Source organism: Rhineura floridana, chromosome 1 (genome assembly GCF_030035675.1).
Source record: "Rhineura floridana isolate rRhiFlo1 chromosome 1, rRhiFlo1.hap2, whole genome shotgun sequence".
Classification (NCBI taxonomy): Eukaryota; Metazoa; Chordata; class Lepidosauria; order Squamata; family Rhineuridae; genus Rhineura; species Rhineura floridana.
Window position 1 is genome coordinate 39,112,845 of NC_084480.1, and position 23,508 is coordinate 39,136,352.

General features: G+C 45.3%; 1 protein-coding gene across 7 annotated transcripts in view; it reads right to left on the bottom strand.

Moving 5' to 3' along the window:
• Nucleotides 1-23,508, bottom strand: part of ELOVL7 (ELOVL fatty acid elongase 7) — an 80,479-nt gene that overhangs the window by 16,231 nt on the left and 40,740 nt on the right. Inside the window, exons 1-2 of one of the 7 annotated variants that reach the window (XM_061618680.1) lie at nucleotides 21,942-21,964; nucleotides 11,994-12,114 (exon numbers count right to left, since the gene is read on the bottom strand). In XM_061618680.1, coding sequence (XP_061474664.1) covers nucleotides 11,994-12,114; nucleotides 21,942-21,950 — 130 coding nt within the window. In that variant the 5' untranslated portion in view covers nucleotides 21,951-21,964. Of the gene's footprint in view, nucleotides 1-11,584; nucleotides 11,679-11,993; nucleotides 12,115-13,896; nucleotides 13,968-16,798; nucleotides 16,841-21,941; nucleotides 21,965-23,508 lie in introns of those variants that run through there. The other 6 variants (XM_061618688.1, XM_061618671.1, XM_061618692.1 and 3 more) reach the window with 6 other exon arrangements.

Below are 23,508 nucleotides of genomic sequence, written 5' to 3' on the forward strand. Positions count from 1 at the left end.
AAGAGTGCCACATCTCCCCTCAGTCTTCTCTTCTCCAGGTTAACATGCCCAGTTCTTTCAGTCTCTCCTCACAGCGCTTTGTTTCCAGTCCCCTGATCATCCTTGTTGCCTTCCTCTGAACCTGTTCCAGTTTGTCTGCATCCTTCTTGAAGTGCCGAGACCAGAACTGGACGCAGTATTAAAGATGAGGCCTAACCAGTGCTGACTAGAGAGGAACTAGTACTTCACGCAATTTGGAAACTATACTTCTGTTAATGCAGCCTAATATAGCATTTGCCTTTTTTGCAGCCACATCACACTGTTGGCTCATATTCACCTTGTGATCAACGACAATTCCAAGATCCTTCTCACATGTCGTACTGCTGAGCCAAGCATCCCCCATCTTATAACTGTGCATTTGGTTTCTTTTTCCTAAGTGTAGAACTTTGCATTTATCCCTGTTGAATTTCATTCTGTTGTTTTCAGCCCAATGCTCCAGTCTATCAAGGTCCCTTTGAATTTTCTTTCTGTCTTCCACGGTATTAGCTATGCCCCCCAATTTTGTATCATCTGCAAATTTGATAAGCATGCTTTGTACCTCCTCATCTAAGTTGTTGTTAAAAAATTTAAAGAGCACTGGGCCCAGGACTGAGCCCTGTGGTACCCCACTCGTTACTTCTGCCCAGTTTGAGAAGGAACCATTGATAAGCACTCTTTGAGTATGATTCTGGAGCCAACTGTGGATCCATCTGATAGTTGTTTCATCCAGCCCACATTGAGCTAGCTTGCTAATCAGAATATCATGGGGCACTTTGTCAAAAGCTTTGCTGAAGTTGAGATATACTATGTCCACAGCATTCCCACAGTCTACGAGGGAGGTTACCCGATCAAAACATGAGATAAGATTAGTTTGGCAGGATTTGTTCTTCATAAATCCATGTTGGCTCTTAGTAATCACTGCATTGCTTTCAAGGTGCTTACAGATTGACTGCTTTATAATCTGCTCCAGTTTTTTTCCAGGGATTGATGTTAGGCTGACTGGTCTGTAGGTTCCCGGTTCCTCCTTCTTGCCCTTTTTGAAGATAGGGACAACATTAGCTCTTCTCCAGTCATCTGGCACTTCACCAGTCCTCCATGATTTTGCAAAGATAACAGAAAGCGGTTCTGAGAGTTCTTCAGCCAGTTCCTTCAATATTCTAGGATGCAGTTTATTGGGCCCTTGAGATTTGAACTCATTCAAAGTGATTAGGTATTCCTTGACCATTTGTCTATCAATCTCAAGCTCCAATCCTGCCCCTTCTACTTCATGTTTCCCAGGAGGTTCACAGATCCTTTTTTGGGAGAAGACTGAGCCAAAGTAGGAACTGAGCACTTCTGCCTTTTCTTTGTCATCTGTTATCATTTTGCCATCCTCATCGAGTGGCTGTGCCACCGTTTCTTTTCTGTCTTTTACTATGGACATACCTGAAGAAAGCTTTTTTGTATCTTTTAGCATCCCTTGCTAGCCTCAGCTCATTCTCAGCTTTAGCCTTCCTGACACCATCCCAGTAATTCCGTGATACCTGTCTGTACTCTTCCTTTGTGGCCTGGCCTTCTTTCCACTTCCTGTATGTGTCCTTTTTTGTTTTCAGGTCATCTCTAAGCTTTTTGTGAAGCCACATTGGCTTCTTCTGTTGTTTCCCCCCTTTTTTCCTTGCTGGAATTGCTTACCATTGTGCTTTTAGAATTTCCTTTTTTAGGATGTTTTAAATAAGCTGCCAGAATAGGTAATGTAAATAATGTGGTTTTTATAATCTGCAAGTTTCTTGATGAGTATGGTGAATAATTTTTCTCCTATTCAAATTATTTGGTTTTTCTTTATGCGTGTACCATGGTTATAATTTTTATATGTTATTATGATTTTTAAAAATTAATGCAGAACTCTTCAGATTATAGGGCGGATTAGCTGAAAAATATGGCATGAAATTTGGCACAGAGCTTGCTTACTAAATATTAAACCAATTTGGATATTGATGTGTCCGGAGCACAGTCTTGTCATGTTTTGTTGGATGAGTTTCAGTTGGTTCAGTTCGAGGACGTGGACAAGGTGCTTGGACAGGTTCGTGCAACCACTTCGGTACTGGATCCTTGCCCCTCTTGGCTAATAAAAGCTAGCAGGGATGGAACAGTTGGCTGGGCCAAGGAAGTGATTAATGCCTCTTTACGAGAGGGAGTGGTCCCTAGCTGTCTGAAAGAGGCGGCGGTGAGACCACTCCTGAAAAAACCTTCCTTGGACCCAGAGGATTTCAGCAGCTACAGACCAGTGGCAAATGTTCCATTCCTGGGCAAGATCTTGGAACGAGTGGTTGCTGACCAGCTCCAGGCGCTATTGGATGAAACCGATTATCTAGATCCATTTCAATCGGGTTTCAGGCCTGGTTTTGGCACTGAGACGGCCTTGGTCGCCCTGTTTGATGACCTATGTCGGGAGAGAGACAGAGGGAGTGTAACTCTGCTGATTCTCCTTGATCTCTCAGCGGCTTTTGATACCATCGACCATGGTATCCTTCTGGAGAGGATTGTGGAGTTGGGAGTCGGAGGCACTGCCTGGCAGTGGTTCTGCTCCTACTTAGCGGGTCGTCTCCAGAAGATAGTGCTTGGGGAACATTGCTCGACACCGTGGGTCCTCCAATGTGGGGTCCCGCAGGGTTCAGTTTTGTCTCCCATGCTTTTTAACATCTATATGAAGCCGCTGGGTGCGGTCATCAGGAGTTTTGGAGTGCGTTGTCATCAGTACGCTGATGACACGCAGCTCTACTCCTTCTCATCTTCTTCAGGTGAGGCTGTCGATGTGCTGAACCGTTGCCTGGCCGCAACAATGGACTGGATGAGAACTAACAAACTGAGACTCAATCCTGATAAGACTGAGATGCTGTTGGTAGATGGTTTCTCTGATCAGATGGTGGATATATACCCTGTCCTGGACGGGGTTACACTCCCCCTAAAGGAGCAGGTTCGTAGTCTGGGAGTTGTTTTAGACTCTTCCCTCTCACTCGAGGCTCATGTAGCCTCGGTGGCCCGGAATGCGTTCTACCAACTTCGGTTGGTAGCCCAACTACGTCCCTATCTGAGTAAGGAAGACCTCACATCAGTGGTACATGCTCTGGTAACCTCGCGTCTGGACTACTGCAACGCGCTTTACGTAGGGCTACCTTTGAAGACGGTTCGGAAGCTACAGCTAGTGCAAAATGTGGCGGCCAGACTGCTAACAAGAACCAAGTGGTCTGAGCATATAACACCTGTTCTGGCTCGCCTGCACTGGCTTCCCATATGCTTCCGGGCAAAATTCAAAGTGTTGGTATTAACCTATAAAGCCTTATACGGCACGGGACCACGATATCTGTCGGAACGCCTCTCCCGATATGAACCCGCCCGTTCACTACGGTCTACTACGAAGGTCCTCCTCCGGGTCCCAACCCATAGGGAGGCCCGGAGGGTGGTGACAAGATCTAGGGCCTTCTCAGTGGTGGGCCCCGAACTATGGAACAGTCTTCCAGAGGAGGTGCGCTTGGCGCCGAAACTATCATCTTTTCGGCGCCAAGTTAAAACCTTCCTCTTCTCTGAGGCATTTTAATTTAAGTTAATTTAATTTTAAATTGTTGTAATCTGATTTCAGTTTGTACAGTTTTTATATATTCTGTTTTATGAGGTTGTGTAATTTTATTGTATTTTTTGATGTTCACCGCCCAGAGAGCTATTGCTAGTCGGGCGGTATATAAGTTTAATTAATAAATAATAAATTAATAAATAAATTGTTGAGTTGGCTCCTGATGACGATGGCAGCCATTTTTCAAAATGGCAGCCATGCATAAGTATATCGTAAGCGAAAATTAGACTGAACCTACTTGTTGCATATTATATGTTATGTTTAAATGTTATACTGGGTAATATTATCCAATACCAACATTTTGGTCAAAGATATGTTACCCAGTGAGATGTACAACAAACCTATACGTTAATATAACTGAAGATTCAGCTCCCTTTATATCACTTCAGCAATGTCTACATCTTGGTATTGTTTTGCATTTATTTAAATTAATTAGCACTTACGTTTTACATTGTAAGATCTTTCCAACAATACAAAGAATATTCATATCTGTCGATCCTTGTATGGAAGAGGGATTCAAAAGCATAAAGGTCTTTCCAGTTGTTGGTTTCAACATCTGAATTATGGCAGCTCCATCAAGAATAATACAGGTAGCAGGAGTGTTTGGCTGGTCCACACAAAATTCTTCCAGACATTCAAGGACATCACGTTTTAAACCTAGACAAAGAGTTCCACCATCAGAGAATGCTGAAGGGTATTCTTGGTTGTCATGGTAAATGAATTCTTGAAGGTTTCCACCTCTTGTCTGGCACCCAATGTATAATCTTGCAAAGAGTCCAATGTAATTTTTCAAAGTCACTATCTGGTTCTTTGCTTTCTGAGTATTTTTCAGAGTGTTCTGTCTAAAGACTTTCAGCTTGTTGTGAAGAAGGGTATCGTCAATGGGTTTGGTTCTTTGGATCATCATTCACTGGCGATCACTCGTGGCCGAGTAAAATTGTGTTCCAGGGTAAGGTCTTTAACAGTGGGTCCGTAAGTGACTGTGGATGCCAATTCTGGATCCACACAGCCTCCCACAGTGAGGACATAGGTTTCCAGATGGAAGATGGTCACGACGAGGATTTGCTTGATGGCTTGTTTGTCCCTTTCGCCCTGTACTCGTGCTTCTTCAAAGTCCATGGCACCTTTGATAATAGCCGACCTCCAATTGGGACACTCATGGGCCAAGGCTTCCCAGTTCTCGATGCTTATGTTACATTTTTTTAGATTAGCTTTGAGAACATCTTTAAACCTCTTTTGCTGTCCAACGATATTCCATTTTCCATCCTTAAGTTGGGAGTAAAGTAGCTGCTTTGGAAGACGGTGATCAGGCATTCGAACAACATGCCCGGTCCAGCGAAGTTGATGTTGGAGGATCATGGTTTCAACACTGGTGGTCTTTGCTTCTTCCAATACACTCACATTAGTCCGCCTATCTTCCCAAGTAATTTGCAGAATTTTCCAGAGGCGTTGGTGGAATCTTTCAAGAAGTTGGGAGTGGCGTTTATAGATGGTCCATGTTTCACAGGCATACAGTAAGGTCAGTAGTACAATGGCTTTGTAAATAAGCATGTTGGACTCCCTGCGAATATCCCGATCCTTGAACACTCTACGCTTCAGTAGGGAGAATGCAGCACTCACAGAGCTCAAAAGATGCTGAATTTCAGCGTCGATGTCAGCTTTTACAGAGAGATGGCTGCCAAGAGGGGAAAAGTGATCAACATTCTCCAGCGTCGCACCATTAAGCTGGATTGATGGTGCTACAGAGGGATTGGTTCGCACTTGCTGATCAAGCACTTTGGTTTTTTTGATGTTAAGCGAAAGGCCAAGCTTTCATATGCTTCTGCAAAGACATTTAGGATAGTTTTAATATCTTCCTCTGAATGTGCGGAGACTACATTATTATCGGCATATTGAAGTTCTGTGACAGAGGTTGTAATTACCTTACTTTTTGCTTTCAGCCTACTGAGATTAAAAAGCTTTCTATCTGTTCGATATGTGATTTCCACGCCAGTGGGAAATTTCCCCTCAACAAGGTGTAGAATCATGGCGATGAAAGTAGCAAATAAGGTCGGAGCAATGACACATCCGTTTGATGCCTGATCCCACTTTGAATGGATCACTTTCAGAGCCATTGTAATCCAAGATTGTTGCCGTCATGTTGTCATGGAGCAGTTGCAAAATATTCACAAATTTATCAGGGCATCCAATTTTCAGAAGGATGGTCCAGCGAGCAGTTCAATTTATAGTATCAAAGGCCTTAGTCAGATCAATAAACGCCATATACAGAGGTTGGTTTTGCTCCCTGCATTTTTCTTGAAGCTGTTGTGCAGTGAAGATCATGTCCGCTGTCCCCCTGGAAGGGCAGAAACCATTTTGGGATTCAGGGAGGATGTCTTCTGAGATAGGTAGGAGGCGATTTGCGAGGATCCTTGCAAGGATTTTACCTGCGGCAGCTAGAAAAGAGATGCCTCGGTAGTTCCCACAATCTGTTCTATCACCCTTCTTGAAAAGAGTGATAATTATGGCATCCCTAAGTCTTCCGGGATCTCCTCCCTCATTCAGATTTTTTCGATGAGCTTATGAAGTTGTTGTGTAAGTTCAGGCCCACTTTCTTTAAAGACTTCAGCAGGAATCCCATCAGGTCCACTAGCTTTGTTATTCTTCATTTGATTAATGGCTTTATTGACTTCATCCAAATCAGGGGATACTGCAAACTCATCTCTAATTTGTTGTTGTGGGATTTGCGAGAAGACCTCATCAGCCACAATAGAGTTATGATTAAGGAGGTCGTGGTAATGCTCTTTCCAACGCAGTGCAATAGACTATTTGTCCTTTAGAAGTTTGGTACCATCTATTGAACATAAGGGATTTGTACCATAATTGGTCCGTAGATGGCCTTTGTGGGATTAAAAAAGCCTCGTACATCATGAGCATCTGCAAAATGCTGGATTTCTTGAGCTTTCTTTATCCACCAGGCGTTCTTAAGTTCTCTAGTTCTTCTTTGGACCTCAGCCCTTGCACTGGCATAGATTTTTTTCTTAGCAGCACAGTTAATGTCTTTTTGCCATATCTGGAAGGCTTTCCTTTTCTTGTCAATGATATGTTCAATTTCACTATCATTCTCATCAAACCAGTCCTGATGTTTCTTGGTTTGGTATCCAGTAGTTTGTTCACATGCTGCAATAATGGAAGTCTTCAGTTTAATCCAATGTTCCTCATTGTTTTCAGGGAGTTCCGTAGGTAGATGTTTCTTGAGAGTTGTTTGAAAGCAAGCTCACTTAATAGGATCTTGAAGGGCATGGATGTTCGTTTTACGCCTTGGTTTTCTCCCTTGGAGCCTCCGTTGAGAAACAATATCAATGGCCATAGTGGATTGAATTAATCGGTGATCTGTCCAGCACTCATCAGCACTCGTCATGGCCCTGGTGAGGAGTACATCAGGACAATTATGTAATCCAGGAGATGCCAGTGCTTCGACCGAGGGTGCTTCCATGTTGTTTTAAATTTATCCTTCTGGCGAAAGAGTGTGTTTGTAATAACAAGATTATGCTCTGCACACTTAGTCAGAAGTAGAATGCCATTCAGGTTGCTATTGCCAACTCCTTCTTCCCCAATGGTTTCTGGCCATAAATCAAAATCACACCCAACTCTTGCATTGAAATCGCCCAGGAGGATAATTTTATCCTCCTTAGGTGTCTCTGATAAGATGGTGTCCAGCTGGGTATAAAAATTTTCATTGATGTCTTCATCAGCATCTAATGTTGGTGCATAAGCACTTAGAATAGTTACCTGCTGGTTTTTGGCGAGTTTTAATCGGAGAGTTGAGAGTCGTTCATTAATGCCAGTAGGAACTTCTGACAAGAGCTTCACAAGATCATTTTTAATAGCAAAGCCTACTCCATGTATTCGTTGTTCTTGTACAGGCGGTCCTTTCCAGAAGAAGGTGTAGCCTCCTTTTTCTTCCTTCAATTGTCCCTCTCCTGCTCTTCGAGTTTCTTGGAGTGCTACTATGTCAATAACATCTCAACTCCCTTGCAATGATGGCAGTCCTGCATTCAGGATCCTCGCTATCTGTTTTGTCCAGCAATGTCCGTATATTCCACATTCCAAAGTTCATTTGTCTTTTGCAACTGCTGAGTGGTGACCCCACTGGACGCAGTGATCCAGTCAGGGAGAGAGATGAGGCAGACTATGTCTAGGGCACCTTTTCTAGCCCCCTCCGCATACAGGGTGAGCAGAGTGAATCCTGAATAGGACTGCTCAGTCGTAGATACAGCTGCCGAACTACTCAATTGCCTCGGTCCTTGAGCCAGGACAACTGAGTCTGCATCCACTGCCCATGTGCCGGTCCATGACTAGGGGCTTCCAGATTTCACTGTCCTGCCCCCGTTGCCATTCGCTGATCGCCATGGGACTTTTAGTTTGGTTGGGTTGGAAGACGCCTGTGCATGAATTTGTTTTATGTGAGGAGATCGGTGCATGACGATCAACATACAATCTTGACAGAAAAGGCTTTGATCCAATGGCATGGATACCATGATGATTGGAAGTCTTTTATCTGCTGCAGCCTTCATCTGCCTTCACAGCCGTTGTAACGTACATATTGTTATCCTCCACCTGTTCTGCCGTTGAGGACGTTCTTGGATCGTTCTTTGTCTGGTTCCTCTCCCTTGACCTTACCGCCATGGGTGACCCTGCTGGGAGTACATGACTCCCGACGGCATCGCTCACAGGGTTCATTGGAAGATGCAAGCCCACTCACCACTGCAAGGTGACGATCCAGCGAGGGGTCTTTGGATCAAGCACTCTTTGGTAAAGGTCTTAAAATGGTCCTGGCCAGTAACTTTTACCTTCCTTACAACCTCGACTGCTTCAGGACTAGCAATTTCCTTGGACACAACGTAATGAGGTCTATACTGTCTTCCTCAAAGGGGTTGCCAAGGTCTTCCAGCATGCTTACAAGACAGCAGACATCTTTGATAAATGCTGCCTGGACACTGGTTGTCTGGTCATGGTGCCTTGTATCCCTCCAAAATCTTTGTTGCTGCCCTCCATCAAACACTGCAACCCATACAACTTCTAGACCAGCAATCATCCAAAGGCAATGATCGCTTGAGTTCTCAGTGAGCAGAACTACGCCACCATTTCCCTGGATGAGAGCTTTGTTCTGTTCACGAGCCTGGTCAACAGGGATTGAAAATAATACATTTCTGGTCTTCTGTGCAGTGAAACAGCCCCCTTTGAATTTTTTGGCCACATCTGGGCACTGTACTGGAAGATTAGCCATATCTGTCAGGTGAACAGGGACTCATCTGGCATAGTTGGTGAGGTCCAATGCATGGAACTAGGGGGCTCGGTCAGTCAGGGCATCGAGATACACTTATGAATGATGACTGCCACAAAGAACAACCAAGTATTTCCAGCTCAATTTCAAGAGTGGTAGACCAAAACTGGAACTGAGGGCAAGTATCTTCTCTGTTACAGCACTATTCTTCAAATTCTAGTCCTTCTACATGCATCTGACAACTTCAGTCATATCCTCATCTCAGCAGGATGGATAAGGCAGCCACAGTGACCAAGTGAGCTCATCTTGTTCATGCGACATGGGCTGCTCATAAGAATGAATTTGCTGTGCCAGGTTTGCTATCTGAGCTTCTATTACAGCTTCACCACAGCAACCAATGTTGCAACCAATCTTCCAACATCTTCATGGCTGCCATTTCAATGTACAGACCACTTAACACCACCACTATTTTGTCTTTCCTGTAGCTCTCAGGCCATCTCCATTGAATCTGTTTTGCGAAGGCTCTGATATGATAGCACTCTTCAAGTACCTGAAAGGTTGTTACACAAAGAAGGGCGAGGATCTCTTCTGGATCATCTTGGAGTGCAGGACACAGAATAATGGACTCAAGTTACAGGAAGCCAGATTTTGGCTCAGCATCAGGAAAAACCTAACTGTTAGAAAAGTACGACAATGGAACCAATTACCTAGGGAGGTGGTGGGCTCTTCAGCACTGGAGGCATTCAAGAAGCAGCTGGATAGCCACTTGCCAGGTATGCTTTAACTTGGATTCTGACACTGAACAGGGGGTTGGATTCTATGACCTTATATTACCCCTCCAACTCTACTGTTCTAAGGATTGATCAAAGATGATTACTGAGGTCTGCCCTGGATTCAGAAAATCGACAGCTTTCTTCACAATGCCCACTGCATGTCAGATCATGGCCACTGTATGTGCATTTTCAAGGAAGAGTGGGAGCAGAGCAATGGGAGAGATGAATTGATCCTGTAATTTCTTGCAGGTGGCATGAAAGGCAGACAACTACATTTTCATGTCTGCTTGGTGTGTCTTCCAGTGTTTCCTGTTTATGCATTAGCCACTGGTATTCTTCCTCTTTCAGTTGTTTGGAAGCCATCTCTGTTAACGGATGTTGAACCAGCAGGTACTATAAGTGATTTTTCAGAGTTGTCATTGACAGGGGGGCACATTAGTGTAGTAGCATGGCAAGTGGCTAATTGTCTGCATGGCTCTTCTGATCCTTTTTCAAACACAGAGCAAGGCCCTTCCGTTAGTTCCACCACCCTCAGAAGCTCGAGGGGTGGTAGCTTGGGATAGGGTATTCTCTGTGGCAGCCCCTAAGTTGTGGAACTCCCTCCCCACCAAGATGAATCTGGCAACCTCACTGTACAGCTTTAGGCAAATGCTGAAGACACAACTCTTTACCCTGGCCTTTGACACCTGAGATGTATATTTTTAGGACCCACCCTATTTTGTGATTCTGGTTGTTTTTAATTTTTTAAACACAGTATTTTAAGGTTGTTGTAACCCACCCTGGGACCTCTGGGTGAAGGGCAGGTAATAAATGGTATTTATTTATTTATTAAATATTTATAAGCTGCATTTTTAATCAAAGTATATCAAGGCGGCATTAGAACATACAAAACGTGATAGAATTAAAAATCAGTAATATGCAGTGCTCATGTTTGACAGAACTTTTATAAAACAAAGCCTGAAGCAATTTTGTCAGTGTCAATTAATGTTCTGCTAGAATGTTTATTAGTGTGGAGAGGTATTCCAACTTACATATCCTGCTGACATACTGCTGGAGCAGCCTTGGCAAATGTGTGCACCTCAGGGCCAAATTACACGTGGCATTATTATATTCTGTGAGTAAGCAAGTATGCTTCATTTAGCCACTCTTTATTTTGGACAAAAGCCAGCTATGTGGTCCAAAGTCCTTCATGATTTTCTGCTAAAAATCACTGCTTTTTGCTTTCAAACAGTGATGTTTACTACAAACTATACCTCTAGGGGCAGACAGCCACACAGGGGGCAATTTTTTATAACAAAAAACAGCACGGACTCCAATACAGATCAGGGGCGCAGTCCAGATTGGGGGCTTGGGGCTGCTTTTTTCCCCCTTTGAAAATAAGAGTAGCCAGGTTAAGCAAGCTTGCTTACACACATGATTAGTGTCACGTGGAATTTGTCCCTCAGAAACACACCATGCATTCTGTTCATAATACTAGAACTCAAGAGACATTCAATGAAGTTGATTGGTAATAGATTAGGGACAGATAAAAAAAAAAGTACTTCACACAACACATCATTTATGTAACCATTGCTACAAGATGTAGCAACGACACTGGTTCAGATAGCTGTAGAAAAGGATTAGGCAAATTCATGGAAGACAGACCATGAAAAAACCCATGTGTATTAGCCACGATGACAAAATGGAATTACCAGGTTCAGTATAGTTCAATATACCAGATGCAGAGATGTCACAACAGGGAAGTGCTGTATCTTTCATGCTAAGGAATCCAAGGAGGGCTGGGACAAGGCGGCGTGGGCTTAAATTCACCCGGCCTTCCCACCCCCCGGTGGCGTGCCACATCAGCACGTTCACACCACGCATGCACACCCGCCCCCTCAAGATGGCGGCCCGGGGTTCGGCCACAGCCGCAAAGCTCACCTCGCGACCCAGTAAGTCCTGGGGTGCGGAGCAGGATCTTTCATGCCTTGCTTGTGGACTTCCTGGAATCATCTGGTATCTACTTGGCCACTGTGAGAACAGGATGCTGGATGATGATGGGTGTGTCAACACCAACACATTTTCATGTAATTTAATGATGTTCACACATGATAAATATCTGGTGCAGTCTATTATTCATTTTGTGTTTCATCCTCAATTGTACTTCTTTAACACCTGACTCGTTTCTTCCCGTACCTTCCTGTATGCCCACACATACCTGATTAGACAAGAATGCCCCAAGCTCAGTAACAAACTACACATTTTGGTCTTACGTAAGTATTCTTAATACAGTACCAGATGTGGTGAAAGACTATAAAACTGACAAATGCTATTGAGGAGCACGACTTACCAGCATTTTTAATCCACTCATCATAAAGTGATGCAGCCTTCAGTGTCAGATTGTTTAAAGTCATTTCCACTGTGGTGAACAGGACCTCTCCTGAGGTGAAATAAACAAGATATATTAAAATCTGCAAAAAAGAGAGAGAGAGAGAGAGAGTGGTAGTCTTTTCATTATAGCCACTGAAATTATTACAGGGAAACAAGGTAACTGTAGCACCCTAGACAACAGTTAGAGGTTAACATTAATCTGATTTCTTGCTTTATGCAGTTCATACCTAGTCACACTTTCATCTCTGCATGCCTTAAAACAGAAGCCTCACTCCTAAAATAGTCACCCAGAAGCAAGCCCTGATGGGTTTAGCAGAAGGGGCTTTCAGCGTGCACAGGATAATCACTATTGTGGAGACCAATTTAATAACAGAATGCCCTTATAATCCCCCAGTGCAACTTAAAAACTCCAAAACCAGATGCGGGGGGGGGGAAGGAAAATTCTCTGTTGGTAAGCTCAGCCTTTCCTTTTCCATCTGCTGAAGCTACAAAGAGGCAGAACAGTCTTAAGCATTAAACCTATTGTATTGATTTAGAACTTGGGAAGGAGACAAATGCAAAGATAAAGAATGCATTTCATAGCAGAAAGTTATGTATTTTATTTATTTATTTACTTAAAATATTTATAAACCGCTTAATAATTCACATTCCTAAGTGGCATACATAAAAACAAGTCATACAGCCATGCATGAAAAACCATAAAACTAAACACTACCTTAAAGTACCTGCTGGAACAAGACAGTTTTAGTCATATGCCTGAAGTTCAATATGGAGGGTGCCTGTCTAATCTCAGTTGGTGGTTCCACAGACCTGGACCCACTAAACTGAAAGCATCTGAGCCATGGGGGTCCACCAACAGAGACTCCCTGAAATATCTCAGTGATTGGGTTGGGATATAAGGAACCAGGTGGTCCTTAAGGTACCTGGACCCAAGTTGTTAAGGGCCTTGTAAATTAATACAAAAACCTTGAACTTGGCCCAGTTACACACTGGCAGCCTGTGCAAGCTTTTAAGCTCCAGAGTTATATGCTGGCAGTAGTGTATCCCCATCAATAGTCTAGCTGCAGCATTTTGCACCAGCTGGAGCTTCAGGAACAGGTGCAAGGGTAGCCCCACATAGAGCACACTGCAATAATCAAGCCTTGAGGTTGTCAGTGCAAGAATCACTGCAGCCAGTCTATCCCTGTCCAAGAATGGTCATAGCTGGTAAAAGCCACTCCTAGCCACTAAGGCTACCTAAGCCTCAAGTGACAAAGGTGGACACAGGAGCACCCCCAAATTATGCACTTGTTCTTTCAGAGGGAGTGTAACCACACAGGCAAATGGTCAATCTCCTGGACACTAGAACCACCCACCCACCCACCGTGCCTCTGTCTTCCCAGGGTTCAAGCTCAGTTTATTAGTCCTCCTCTATTCCACAACGGTATCCAGACAACATTTCAGACCATGCTCAGCCTCTCCCAACTCAGCCATTAAGGAGAAAGAGAGCTGCACATCATTATCGTACTGATGACACTTTGCCCCAAACTCCCAAACTCCTAATGACCGTTACCAGTCCCAACGGCTTCAGATAGATGTTAAATAGCATTGGTGACAGGACTGTGCCCTGTGGCACACAAGAGCACAAAGACTGCAATACTATTCTCTGGACACAGCACTGGAGGTAGGGACGGAACCACTGTAAAACAGTTCCCACAGTAACCATCCCACAGGGCCTGTCCAGGAGCATACTATGGTCAATGGTATCAAAAGACACCGGAAGTCAAGAAGCAGGAGAAGAGACACATTCCCCTGTCCCACTCTTGATACACGTCATCCATCAGAGTGCCAAAGACTGATTCAGTCCCAAAACCACACCTTACCCCCAGACTGAAATGGATCCAGACAGTCTGTATTGTCCAGGAACTCCTGCAACTGCTCCACTATCATTCTTTCCACCACCTTGCCCCCAAAAGCAGGTATTTGCAACTGGGCAGTAGTTACTGTAAACTGCAGGGTCCAGGGTGCACTTTGTCAGGAGTGGATATACTACTGTTTGTTTAAGGACAGCAGGCACCACGCTGTCACATAGAGATGTATTCATCACACCCTGAACCCACCCAGTCCTCACGAGGGCAGGAAGCTGCTCATATTACCGCAAGAGTCCTATCCACATCCTGAGGGCACATAATGTGAACTGATCCCATAAAATATGGGAAGGTGTTGCAACGCTGCAAATAAAGTACTACAGAGTTGAGCGACTTTCTCCTCAAAGTGACTTCCAAACTGCTCACAACATGCTACCAAGCGTTCCAGAGGGCCACCCACCATTTCTGGTACCGTTAGCCACCTGAAATAGATCTGCTGGGTGGCACATTGAGTATGTGACTTGGTAGGCAGAACTGTGTAGAAATGTGAAGGCCCAGAGAAAAACTGGAAAATTTGGGGAAAACAAATTTGGTTTTCTCCCCGTTTTTTCTCGGGGGGGGTCCAGAAAAATTAAACAGAAAAAATCCCAGTGGGAAAGGGGGAAACTGTCAATTTTTCCAGCTTTTTTCTGGGCTTTCACATCTCTAGAACTGAATAACCTAACAAGTGTTTGGTCAGCTTCAGACCGAGTAATCCACCAACTGTACTCCAGCCATCTTCCAGCCTGATTCATTGCCTACAATTCCTCAGTAAAACAAGGCACAGCACAGGCCCTGCAGCATCAGAGAGGATCCTTGGGAGTGATTGTGTCAACAACCCTCCTCATTTCTCCATCCCACATCAAGACCAGGGCCTCAACAGGATCACCAACTCTATACACTGGTAAACGCCACAGAACATTCAGGAATCTGCCATGTTCCATTAGTCCCCAGGAGGAGACCATCCAAACTGGTCTCCCTCCTCTGTGAGGTAGGGCTACTGTCAGAAGCTCAAACTTCACTATGAAGTGGCCTGACCATAACAATGGCGTTATGATCCCTCCCCAATCCAGACCACCCCCTCTCCACTAGAGGCAAAGTCTAAATCCATGCACTGTATGTTGGGCTAGTAATTATCTGGGGTAGTCCCATGGTTGCCAAGGAGGCCACAAGATCCCAAGCTGGCCCTAAAGCAGCCTCAGCCTGATGTTGAAGTCACCCAGGACCACATTCCTGGTTCCTCCAATACAACACCAGAAACAACCTCAGCCATCTCAGTAAAAGAGGCTGTTGGACAGCAGGGAGGGTGGTAAACAAATAGCATTCCCCAGCTTGTCTTCCAGCATGCCCTTCTAGAGCAGCCCCTAAGTGGAGAGGTTTCCTGGTGGGAGATAGTGCACTTCTGTGGTTTATGGCAATGCCTCCCCACCCCCACTCTAGTCTGGGGTGGTGTTGCACCGAGTACCCAGACGGCTAAAGCTGTGTCCGGTCAGGCCCATTCAGCTCCCCCACCCTTGTCTCAGTTACACACATTGGATCAGTCTGTTCATCCACAATAAGATTGTGGATCAACACAGTCTTATTATTAACAGATGTGGCGTTCGGTAACAACAGCACCAGGCTATTGGGCACACTGGATGAACCTCCAGGGATGGGATGGGGGGGCACAGCAGGGGACAGACCAAAAGCATCTGTAAACCCACCTCTCAGCCACCACCCCACACAAGCCATGCCTCCACCACCTCCCCGATCACCAGAGAAAGTGATATCCGGGGATCCTCTTCATCCTGTCCACCTCCCAAACACATCTTCAAGCCCTCCCTACCACAACACCCAACCACCCCAAGCTCTCACAATAATCAAACAATAATATCAGTTAGCTCGAGCAACCACACAGCTCTCACCTGGGAAACGACCAAATACCCCCTGGTCTCTCTCACTTAGGGGTTCCAAACCCACAGAACTGAGCCAGTTTCACACCCTGGCTAGTCCTGGGACTATTAACATACAAGCACTGTCATGGCCCCCGTCAGAGGACTCATCAGACGAGGATGACTCGGGAGTAACAGCAGCAGACCCAGAAGGAGAAATGGAGGAAACTCCTGAGAACCCAGCTCCTTCTCCCCCTCAGCTGCAGAGCACCCCAGACACAGCTGAAGCCCTTCAGCCAGACACAGACAGTGAACAGGATACTCCCCCCTCACCTGCAGAACGTAGACAACAGAAGGTCAGGCAGAAGAGGGGCAGGCCTGTCCACTTAAGGCCAAACGTTGATGGCTCACACCTGCTGACAAACCTGCTCCTTAAAAGTCAAACCTTGGGTTCAGCTTGTTGCTGACTACAACATCAGGCGTGACCACTGTGTGTCTTCCTATCCCCTGAACCTTGACTTGGACTGATCTCTCGGCAAACTAGACCCGGACCTTCACTGACATCTCTTCTGGATTTCTGGCTTGGCATGTAAGCTTTGAACGGCCTCTGCCCTTATCTTGCTTCCTCCTTGCTAGCCTGGCAGACTTATAGCCAAGCTGCTGGCTGAGGACTTACAGCCTGGCAATTACCAAGGAATCTCCAGCCCTGCCTGCACCCCCACCGACACTGCTGTCTCAGTGAAGAGCTGACAGCACAGGCAAAATCCAATACAGACCATCACACTTTAGCACCATACCACTCATTTCCCCAGGGACAATAAAGAAGCAAAACCCCAAATCAAATAGGATGACACCCTTGCCACAACCCCGAAGTGCTAACCCCAAAGAGATAAGCTCCATGGCTGTTCTTATAAAGGACTAGCCAGGCCCTCCCCATGCAGCTGTTTGAGTATTATGAGCCAATCACTCAGTAGCAAGCAGGAGGAGGAAAAAGGAAAAAAACCCACCACAACTGCCCAGCTATCCTGTAGCAGCTATAGCCCCAAATCCAGCTGGTAAGGACTCTCAGAACCACAGGCGCAGGGAAAGCCAGACAAAACAGAAAAGCCTCTCCTTTCAGTCCTGCACTCCAGATGACAGAGTCTTCCTTGAGTTGGAGCTGCAACTGCTCTTATAAAAGACTAGCCAGGTCCTCCTCCCACACAGCTGCAAGAGCTGCCTCCTTAAAGTCTCAAACCACACCTGATCTCTTGTTCATTCAAATGTCTCCACATGCTCATCCCAGCTTGCCACAAGCCACTTCATGAGAACAGAATGTAGTTTAGCTCAGCTGTATGTTTGCTGCTGGCAAGTCAAACAACATGGGCACCCAGAAAACCCAAAGTTACAGTGAGGGTTTCCCTGGCACTGTTGGTAGTCAGGCCAAGCCATGGAGACAGCAGCTAACTACATAGCTCAGGATGGCTAATCCCCAGTTCAGGGCCTGACTCAGAAGTCTAAGCAAATGAGGACTGGCCCCCACAAGATCCCACTGATTATGGTGGTGGCAGCACCAAGGGGGTGGTAGTCAGTGGTGGGGTGGACAGATGCCAGACACCTGATGGGGATGCAAATTGGCTCACTCCCTAGTCTTCAGATGGATCAACTGATGAACAGAGAGGAGGTGACAATCTCCATCCCCCTCAACTGATCTGCACAGAATAGCTGAGGGAACGACTCAGGAGGGGGGCAGTGTGAGTATGGGGTGGTCACACCCACCACTGGCACACAGACCCTAGAGGATGGCCAAGGGTGATTGAAGCTCTCACTACAAAACAAGATTAGCTACTCCTGATATAGCAGGGTCAGGTTATTTTGCTTCCAGGAAGCAGCCATACCACCCAGATATACTGGTCTTATCAATGGCAAGAATGTGGCTTCCATTGACCTGGGCTGAACTGCCCTGCTGCTAAGTTTGTCACACAGTTGCTTCACAAAACAGTTGAGCTGCAAGTGGTGCTCACAAACACAAGCCAAACTCACTACAGCAATTCTTGGCCTTCTTTCCTCTAATCATGCCAGCAAGTCATGTGAATTGGTCCTAGACTGTTCTCTGCTTCTTCCATGTCAAAACAAGGTCCAATCCAAAAATACGTAGGGAACACATAGTAAAATTCCTATTAAGGGCTTGTACCGCCCGTAGAATGCTGCCATCGTATTGCTTGTTCAAGCACCCCAATGACAAAACCTCCCTGCATGTGGAAAATGAACTCATCAGGGAGAAGGGTAGATGAGAAGCCTTGCTTTCATGTTTTATATATATTTTTCAATTTGGTGTTGGTAGATTGGGTAGAGTTGTTTTCTTGCAGATTTGTAACACGCTTGTGTGGTTTTTCTTATTATACTTTTACTTTGGTTGTAATTCGATTCAGGACTTTTTGTAGTAGGAAGTGATATATAAATTAGATAAACCTAAACCAGTAATTATTTGCGACCCCAGCCAATTCCACTAGGACTGGCTGCCCTGGCTGCCACTGGCCCAATAATGCAGCATGTCATTGCATCGCTTTCACTTTTCTTGTCCCCTTAATCTTACTGCCAGCTCTATAAAGGAAGCTTCCCAACTACAATACCAGATGGGCTTCAAACATAGATTCAGAACAAAATCCTCGAGTTGCCAAGTCAGCATCCTGATACTTCAACCAGCTTCAGCAGGATCAAGCTCATTAAAGCACAACTACTTCAGAACTGGTAATTTTACAAAGGTCTCTTAAATAGATCCATGATGTAAGCAAGGGTTGCTCAAGCCATTCAGAATGAGTAAAATTAAATCTTAATTAAACATCCCAATCACAGTTTCTCTTTTTATAAGCAAGAAGTCATTATTAACAGCATTTACATATTGCTTGACTATTCAAAAGTACATTATATTGTGGCAACATCTGAACATGATGTGCAAGTCAGCCTGTTTTGCTGCCTTTATATAGTTTCAGTAACGGGTGCTAAGCAAGCAGATTCCTTTGTTTGGGTACCAATATAGTACTGTAGGGGGAGATTGAAATAGGTTTCCTCTCCTTTATAGGGTCCCAAACCAAGGCTGAGATCTCATCAATACTGGCTTCCCTAGGGAGCAACAGTTCTTTGGAGGGGCCCGATCATAGCTCACAAAGATATGGTTTTCAATTAGAATTCCAAATTGAAATGGGCTCCCATTTAAATGAAATTTAGCAGGGATATGTACAAAGTTCTACACCTAGGAAAAAGAAACCAAACACACAGTTGTAAGAGAGGGGATACTTGGCTCAGCAATACTGCATGTGAGAAAAATCTTGGAATTGTAGTTGATCACAAAATGAGTATGAGCCAAAAGTACAGTGTGGCCGCAAAAAAGGCAGATGCAATTTTAGGCTGCATTAACAGATGCATAGTTTTCAAATCATGTGAAGTACTAGTTCCCCTCTATTTGGCACTGGTTAGGCCTCATCTTGAGTATTGCATTCAGGTTTGTACACTACACTTTAAGAAGGATGCAGACAAACTGGAACAGGCTTAGGGGACAGCAGCAAAGATGATCAGGGAACTAGAAATAAAGCTCTATTGCCTCTTTCAAGAGAGACTGAAAGAACTGGGCATATTTAGCCTTGAGAAGGAAGAGTGAGGAGAGATAAGACAGCACTCTTCAAGTAGTTGAAAGGTTGTCACACAGAGGAGGGCCAGGATCTCTTCTGGATCATCCTAGAGTGCAGGACACAAATAATGGACTCAAGTTACTGGAAGCCAGATTTCAGCTGAATATCAGGAAAAGCTTCCTAACTGTTAGATCAGTATGACAATGGAACCAATTACCAAGACAGATGATGGGCTCTCCAGCACTGGAGGCATTCAAGAGGCAGCTGGACAGCCACCTGTCAGGTATGCTTTATGTTGGATTCCTGCATTGAGCAGGGGATTGGACTTGATGGCCTTAGAGGCCCCTTCCAATTCTAAGGACTGATCAAAGGTGATTACTGAGGTCCTCCCTGGATTCAAAAACTGACAGCTTTCTTCACAATGCCTACTGTGTGTTGGATCATGGACACTGTATTTGCACTTTCAACGAAGAATGGGAGCAGAGCAGTGGGAGAGCTGACTTGATCCTGTAATTTCTGGCAGGTAGCATGAAAGGCAGACCGCAATATGTTTTCGTGTCTGCTTGATATTCTATGATTCTGCACATTCCATCCCTTTTACAAGGTTCCTAAAATTGTCACTGTTGTTTTCATGGAAAAATATACATCAAGAAATGATACATAGTTTCCAGAGAATTCAACTCGGCTACCTCAGAACAAGAAAACCAAGAGACAGAGGCCTTCCCCATTGGCACAATTGCTGTTAAGCACCATGTAAAGGTTTTCTATAAGGTAACAGCACTGGAGTCTCATGTGGCTTTTGTGGCTAGGAATTCTTATTCCAGCTTAGACTGTTTTGCCAGCTATGGCCATTCCTGGATTGGGATGGCCTCATTTGTCTGTGCCTCGGTGACCTCCCACCTAACACATTCAACATGGGGCTGACTTTGAAGATGGTCCAGAGACTGCAGCAAATACAGAATGCAGCTACTAAGGTTTGTACGTCGGTCAGTCCAATGGGACCACGTGTCACAGGTCCTGAGAGCACTCCACTGGGTACCAGTGAGCTACCAGGCCCATTGATTGATTGATTGATTGTATTTATACCCCACTTTTTTTTCATGAAACCCAAGGTGGCTTACATATGGTTCCCACGCGGTCTCCCATCCAGGCACTGACCAGACCTGACCCTGCTTAACTTCAGCAAGGAGCTGGCCTTATGTGCCTTCAAACCATAGCCTGGAACAATTCAAGGTGTTAGTACTAGTGCAGAAAGCTCTAAACAGTTTTGGACCTAAAAACCTCAAACAGCACTTTCCCCAGTATCATCCATCTCTGGGCCCAGGATTGGGAAGGGAGGCCCTGTTGGTAATGCCGCCACTGGGAGTTGCCCAGTTAGCAGTGACCCATGACAGGGCCTTCTTGGTGGTGGTTCCCATTTGTGGAATGAGGAGCGGGCACTCAGGGGCCTGACATGTCTCATCATTCCTCTGTGTGACAGGAGTTTCAACAGGCTCACAAATTCTGTCTACTAGAAACCACCCCCTAAGTATTCAAGAATCCATTGGATTTCATTTGTTTCCAGAGGTGGACCATCTTAATCTGTCCATCAAGCCTGTAGGGGAGGACCAAAGCCATAAGTTCAAACTTTACCAGGAAATGATCCAACTATGACAATGGGGTAACATCCACCACTTTGCATCTCCAGACCCACTCTCACCATCTGAGCAAAAGCCAAACTGAGAGTGTGCTCTGCCCTAGGTATCAGACTAGGAACAATCTGAGACAGCCCCATGGTTGTCACAGAGGCCATGAAGTCCCAAGCCACAACTCTAGAGGCAGTCTCAGCATGGATATTGAAATCACCGAGGACTATCATTCTGGACACCTCCAACACCACACCTGAGATTGCTTCTGCCAGTTCGGTTAGAGAAGCTGCAGCGCAGCAGGGTGAATGGTACCCCAGCAGCAATCTTAGGCTACTGTCTCCTTGGTCTGACACCAGGTAGAGGGCCCATAGCCAGCTCCAAAGACAAAGGGTGTTTTTTTTGGTGATGGAGATGGAAGTTCTATGGACCACAGCAATCCAGGCAGGCACAGCCAACTCAGATCAACTCCTCCCAGCTCATCCATATAGGTCTTGGTAATATGCTCCAAATCAGCACTCATCCATGACCAAATCATGGTGGAGCAATATAAGAAGACCTTGCTCAACCATGATTTGGTCATGGATGAGTGCTGATTTGGAGCATATAATACTAGGGCAGTGGGCACAGCAGATGAGCAACCAGGAATTCAGCCATGGGAGAGGTGGGAGAGAGGGACAAGGCATAAATAACCTTGCCCTCTTCTTCCATGATAACTAATCACCTCCCCATGGCTATGTCTCCCTCTACCCATGATCACTGAAATTGGGGCATCATCACCCATGTCCCTCTTTCCCAAAACTCCTGCCAGATACAAGATGCAAACAACAATCCATCAATAAAATCTATCACAACCAATTATCCCAGAACAAGTCATACACAACCGCACCCAGAACATAAACACAGGAACAACTTACCCACAGCATATCTGCCTTATCAGACTTCAGCGTCACTTTATTGGCCTCCATCCAGCCTATCACTGCTTACACATGCTGGTCTGACACCTTCACAGTCTCTCCCAATTCTGACAGAATGAAGAGGCAGAGCTGCGTGCCATCAGCATACTGATGACACCATGCTCCAAGGGCTACGATGACAGTTCCCAATAGTTTCATACAGACGTTGAATAACATAGGGAATAGAATGGACCCTTGCAGGACCACACAGCTCAAAAGCCACAGAGCCGACCAACTGACTCCTGGTACTAGTTTCTGGTAGCAACCCTGCAGGCAGAAAAGGAACCAGCAAGAGTGTCTTCAACAACCATCCCTGAGGTGCTCCAGAATAACATAATTATCAATGGTGTCAAAAGCCACTGAAAGGTCAATGAGAACAAACAGGGCCAATAATGGTAATTAATCAGGGCTACCAAGGCTATTTTGGTGCCAGAACTAGGCCTGAAGCCAGGCTGGAATGGATCTATAGTCTGTTTCCTAAAGGCATACTTGCAACTGACCAGCCACCACCCCGTCGATCACATTGCTCAAGAAGAGAATGTTAGATTAGTCCTGTCCACATGCACAGGCTACAATAACTGAACTGAACAGATCAAATAATGGATGAGAATTGCTTTATTGTTGACTGACCTGACATTAAGTAACAGCACTGTCAGATGGGAGGGGAAGTTAGCATGGTTATCCAAGTTTCTATTGGAGGGAGGCTGAGCAAGGGTGACAGATACCACAGCAACACAGAAAGCTATGTTATACTGAGTCAGACCATTGGTCCATCTAACTCAGTATTGTCTACACTGACTGGGAGCAGCCCTCCAGGGTCGAAGGCAAAGATACCCTCCCAGCCCTATCTGGAGATGTCGTGGATTGAACTTGGGACCTTCTGCATGCAAGGCAGATGGTCTGCCACTGAGCTACAGCCCTTCCCGGTAGCTATGTCTACCCCTCACTCTCCTATGATCTCCCATTCCATACCTCTCCTACCTGTTTCCTGTGACCCAGGCACATGATGCTTTTGTTGTTATTGTTGTGCTCCCCTCCACCACAAAGCATCTGCTCAGTCCCCCCAGAGAAGAGCTCAAGATGACCTTACTCCCCTCATTTGGGGAAGGGAGGCATTCAAGAGATAAAGTAGCCATTATCCTGCTTAACAGGAGTATTCTATGCTCAGAGTGTAAGTACCTGTGTAACATGCAAAGAACTTAAACAGTGTATTTGTTTCAGTTACAGTTTTGAGTTTGTGAGTTTTCCTGTGATTATGTTTTACTCCCATTGCACTGGGTTGCTACTGAGCAAATTGAACCAGGATTGAATGATGCATATGCTAGAAGTTTTGGCCAGATTAGCGACCTGTAGATAGTCTAAACCTTCACTCAAAACCACCTTCCCATCTCTCACTCAGGGAAACTTTGTCACCTGCACCCAGTTCCTGCCTCTCACTCGGAACCCAAATCCAGTTCCAGACTCTCACTCTGGTCCTTCATTTGTCTACCACAACTACATGCCACTGTTGACGCCCTGCTCTCATGAT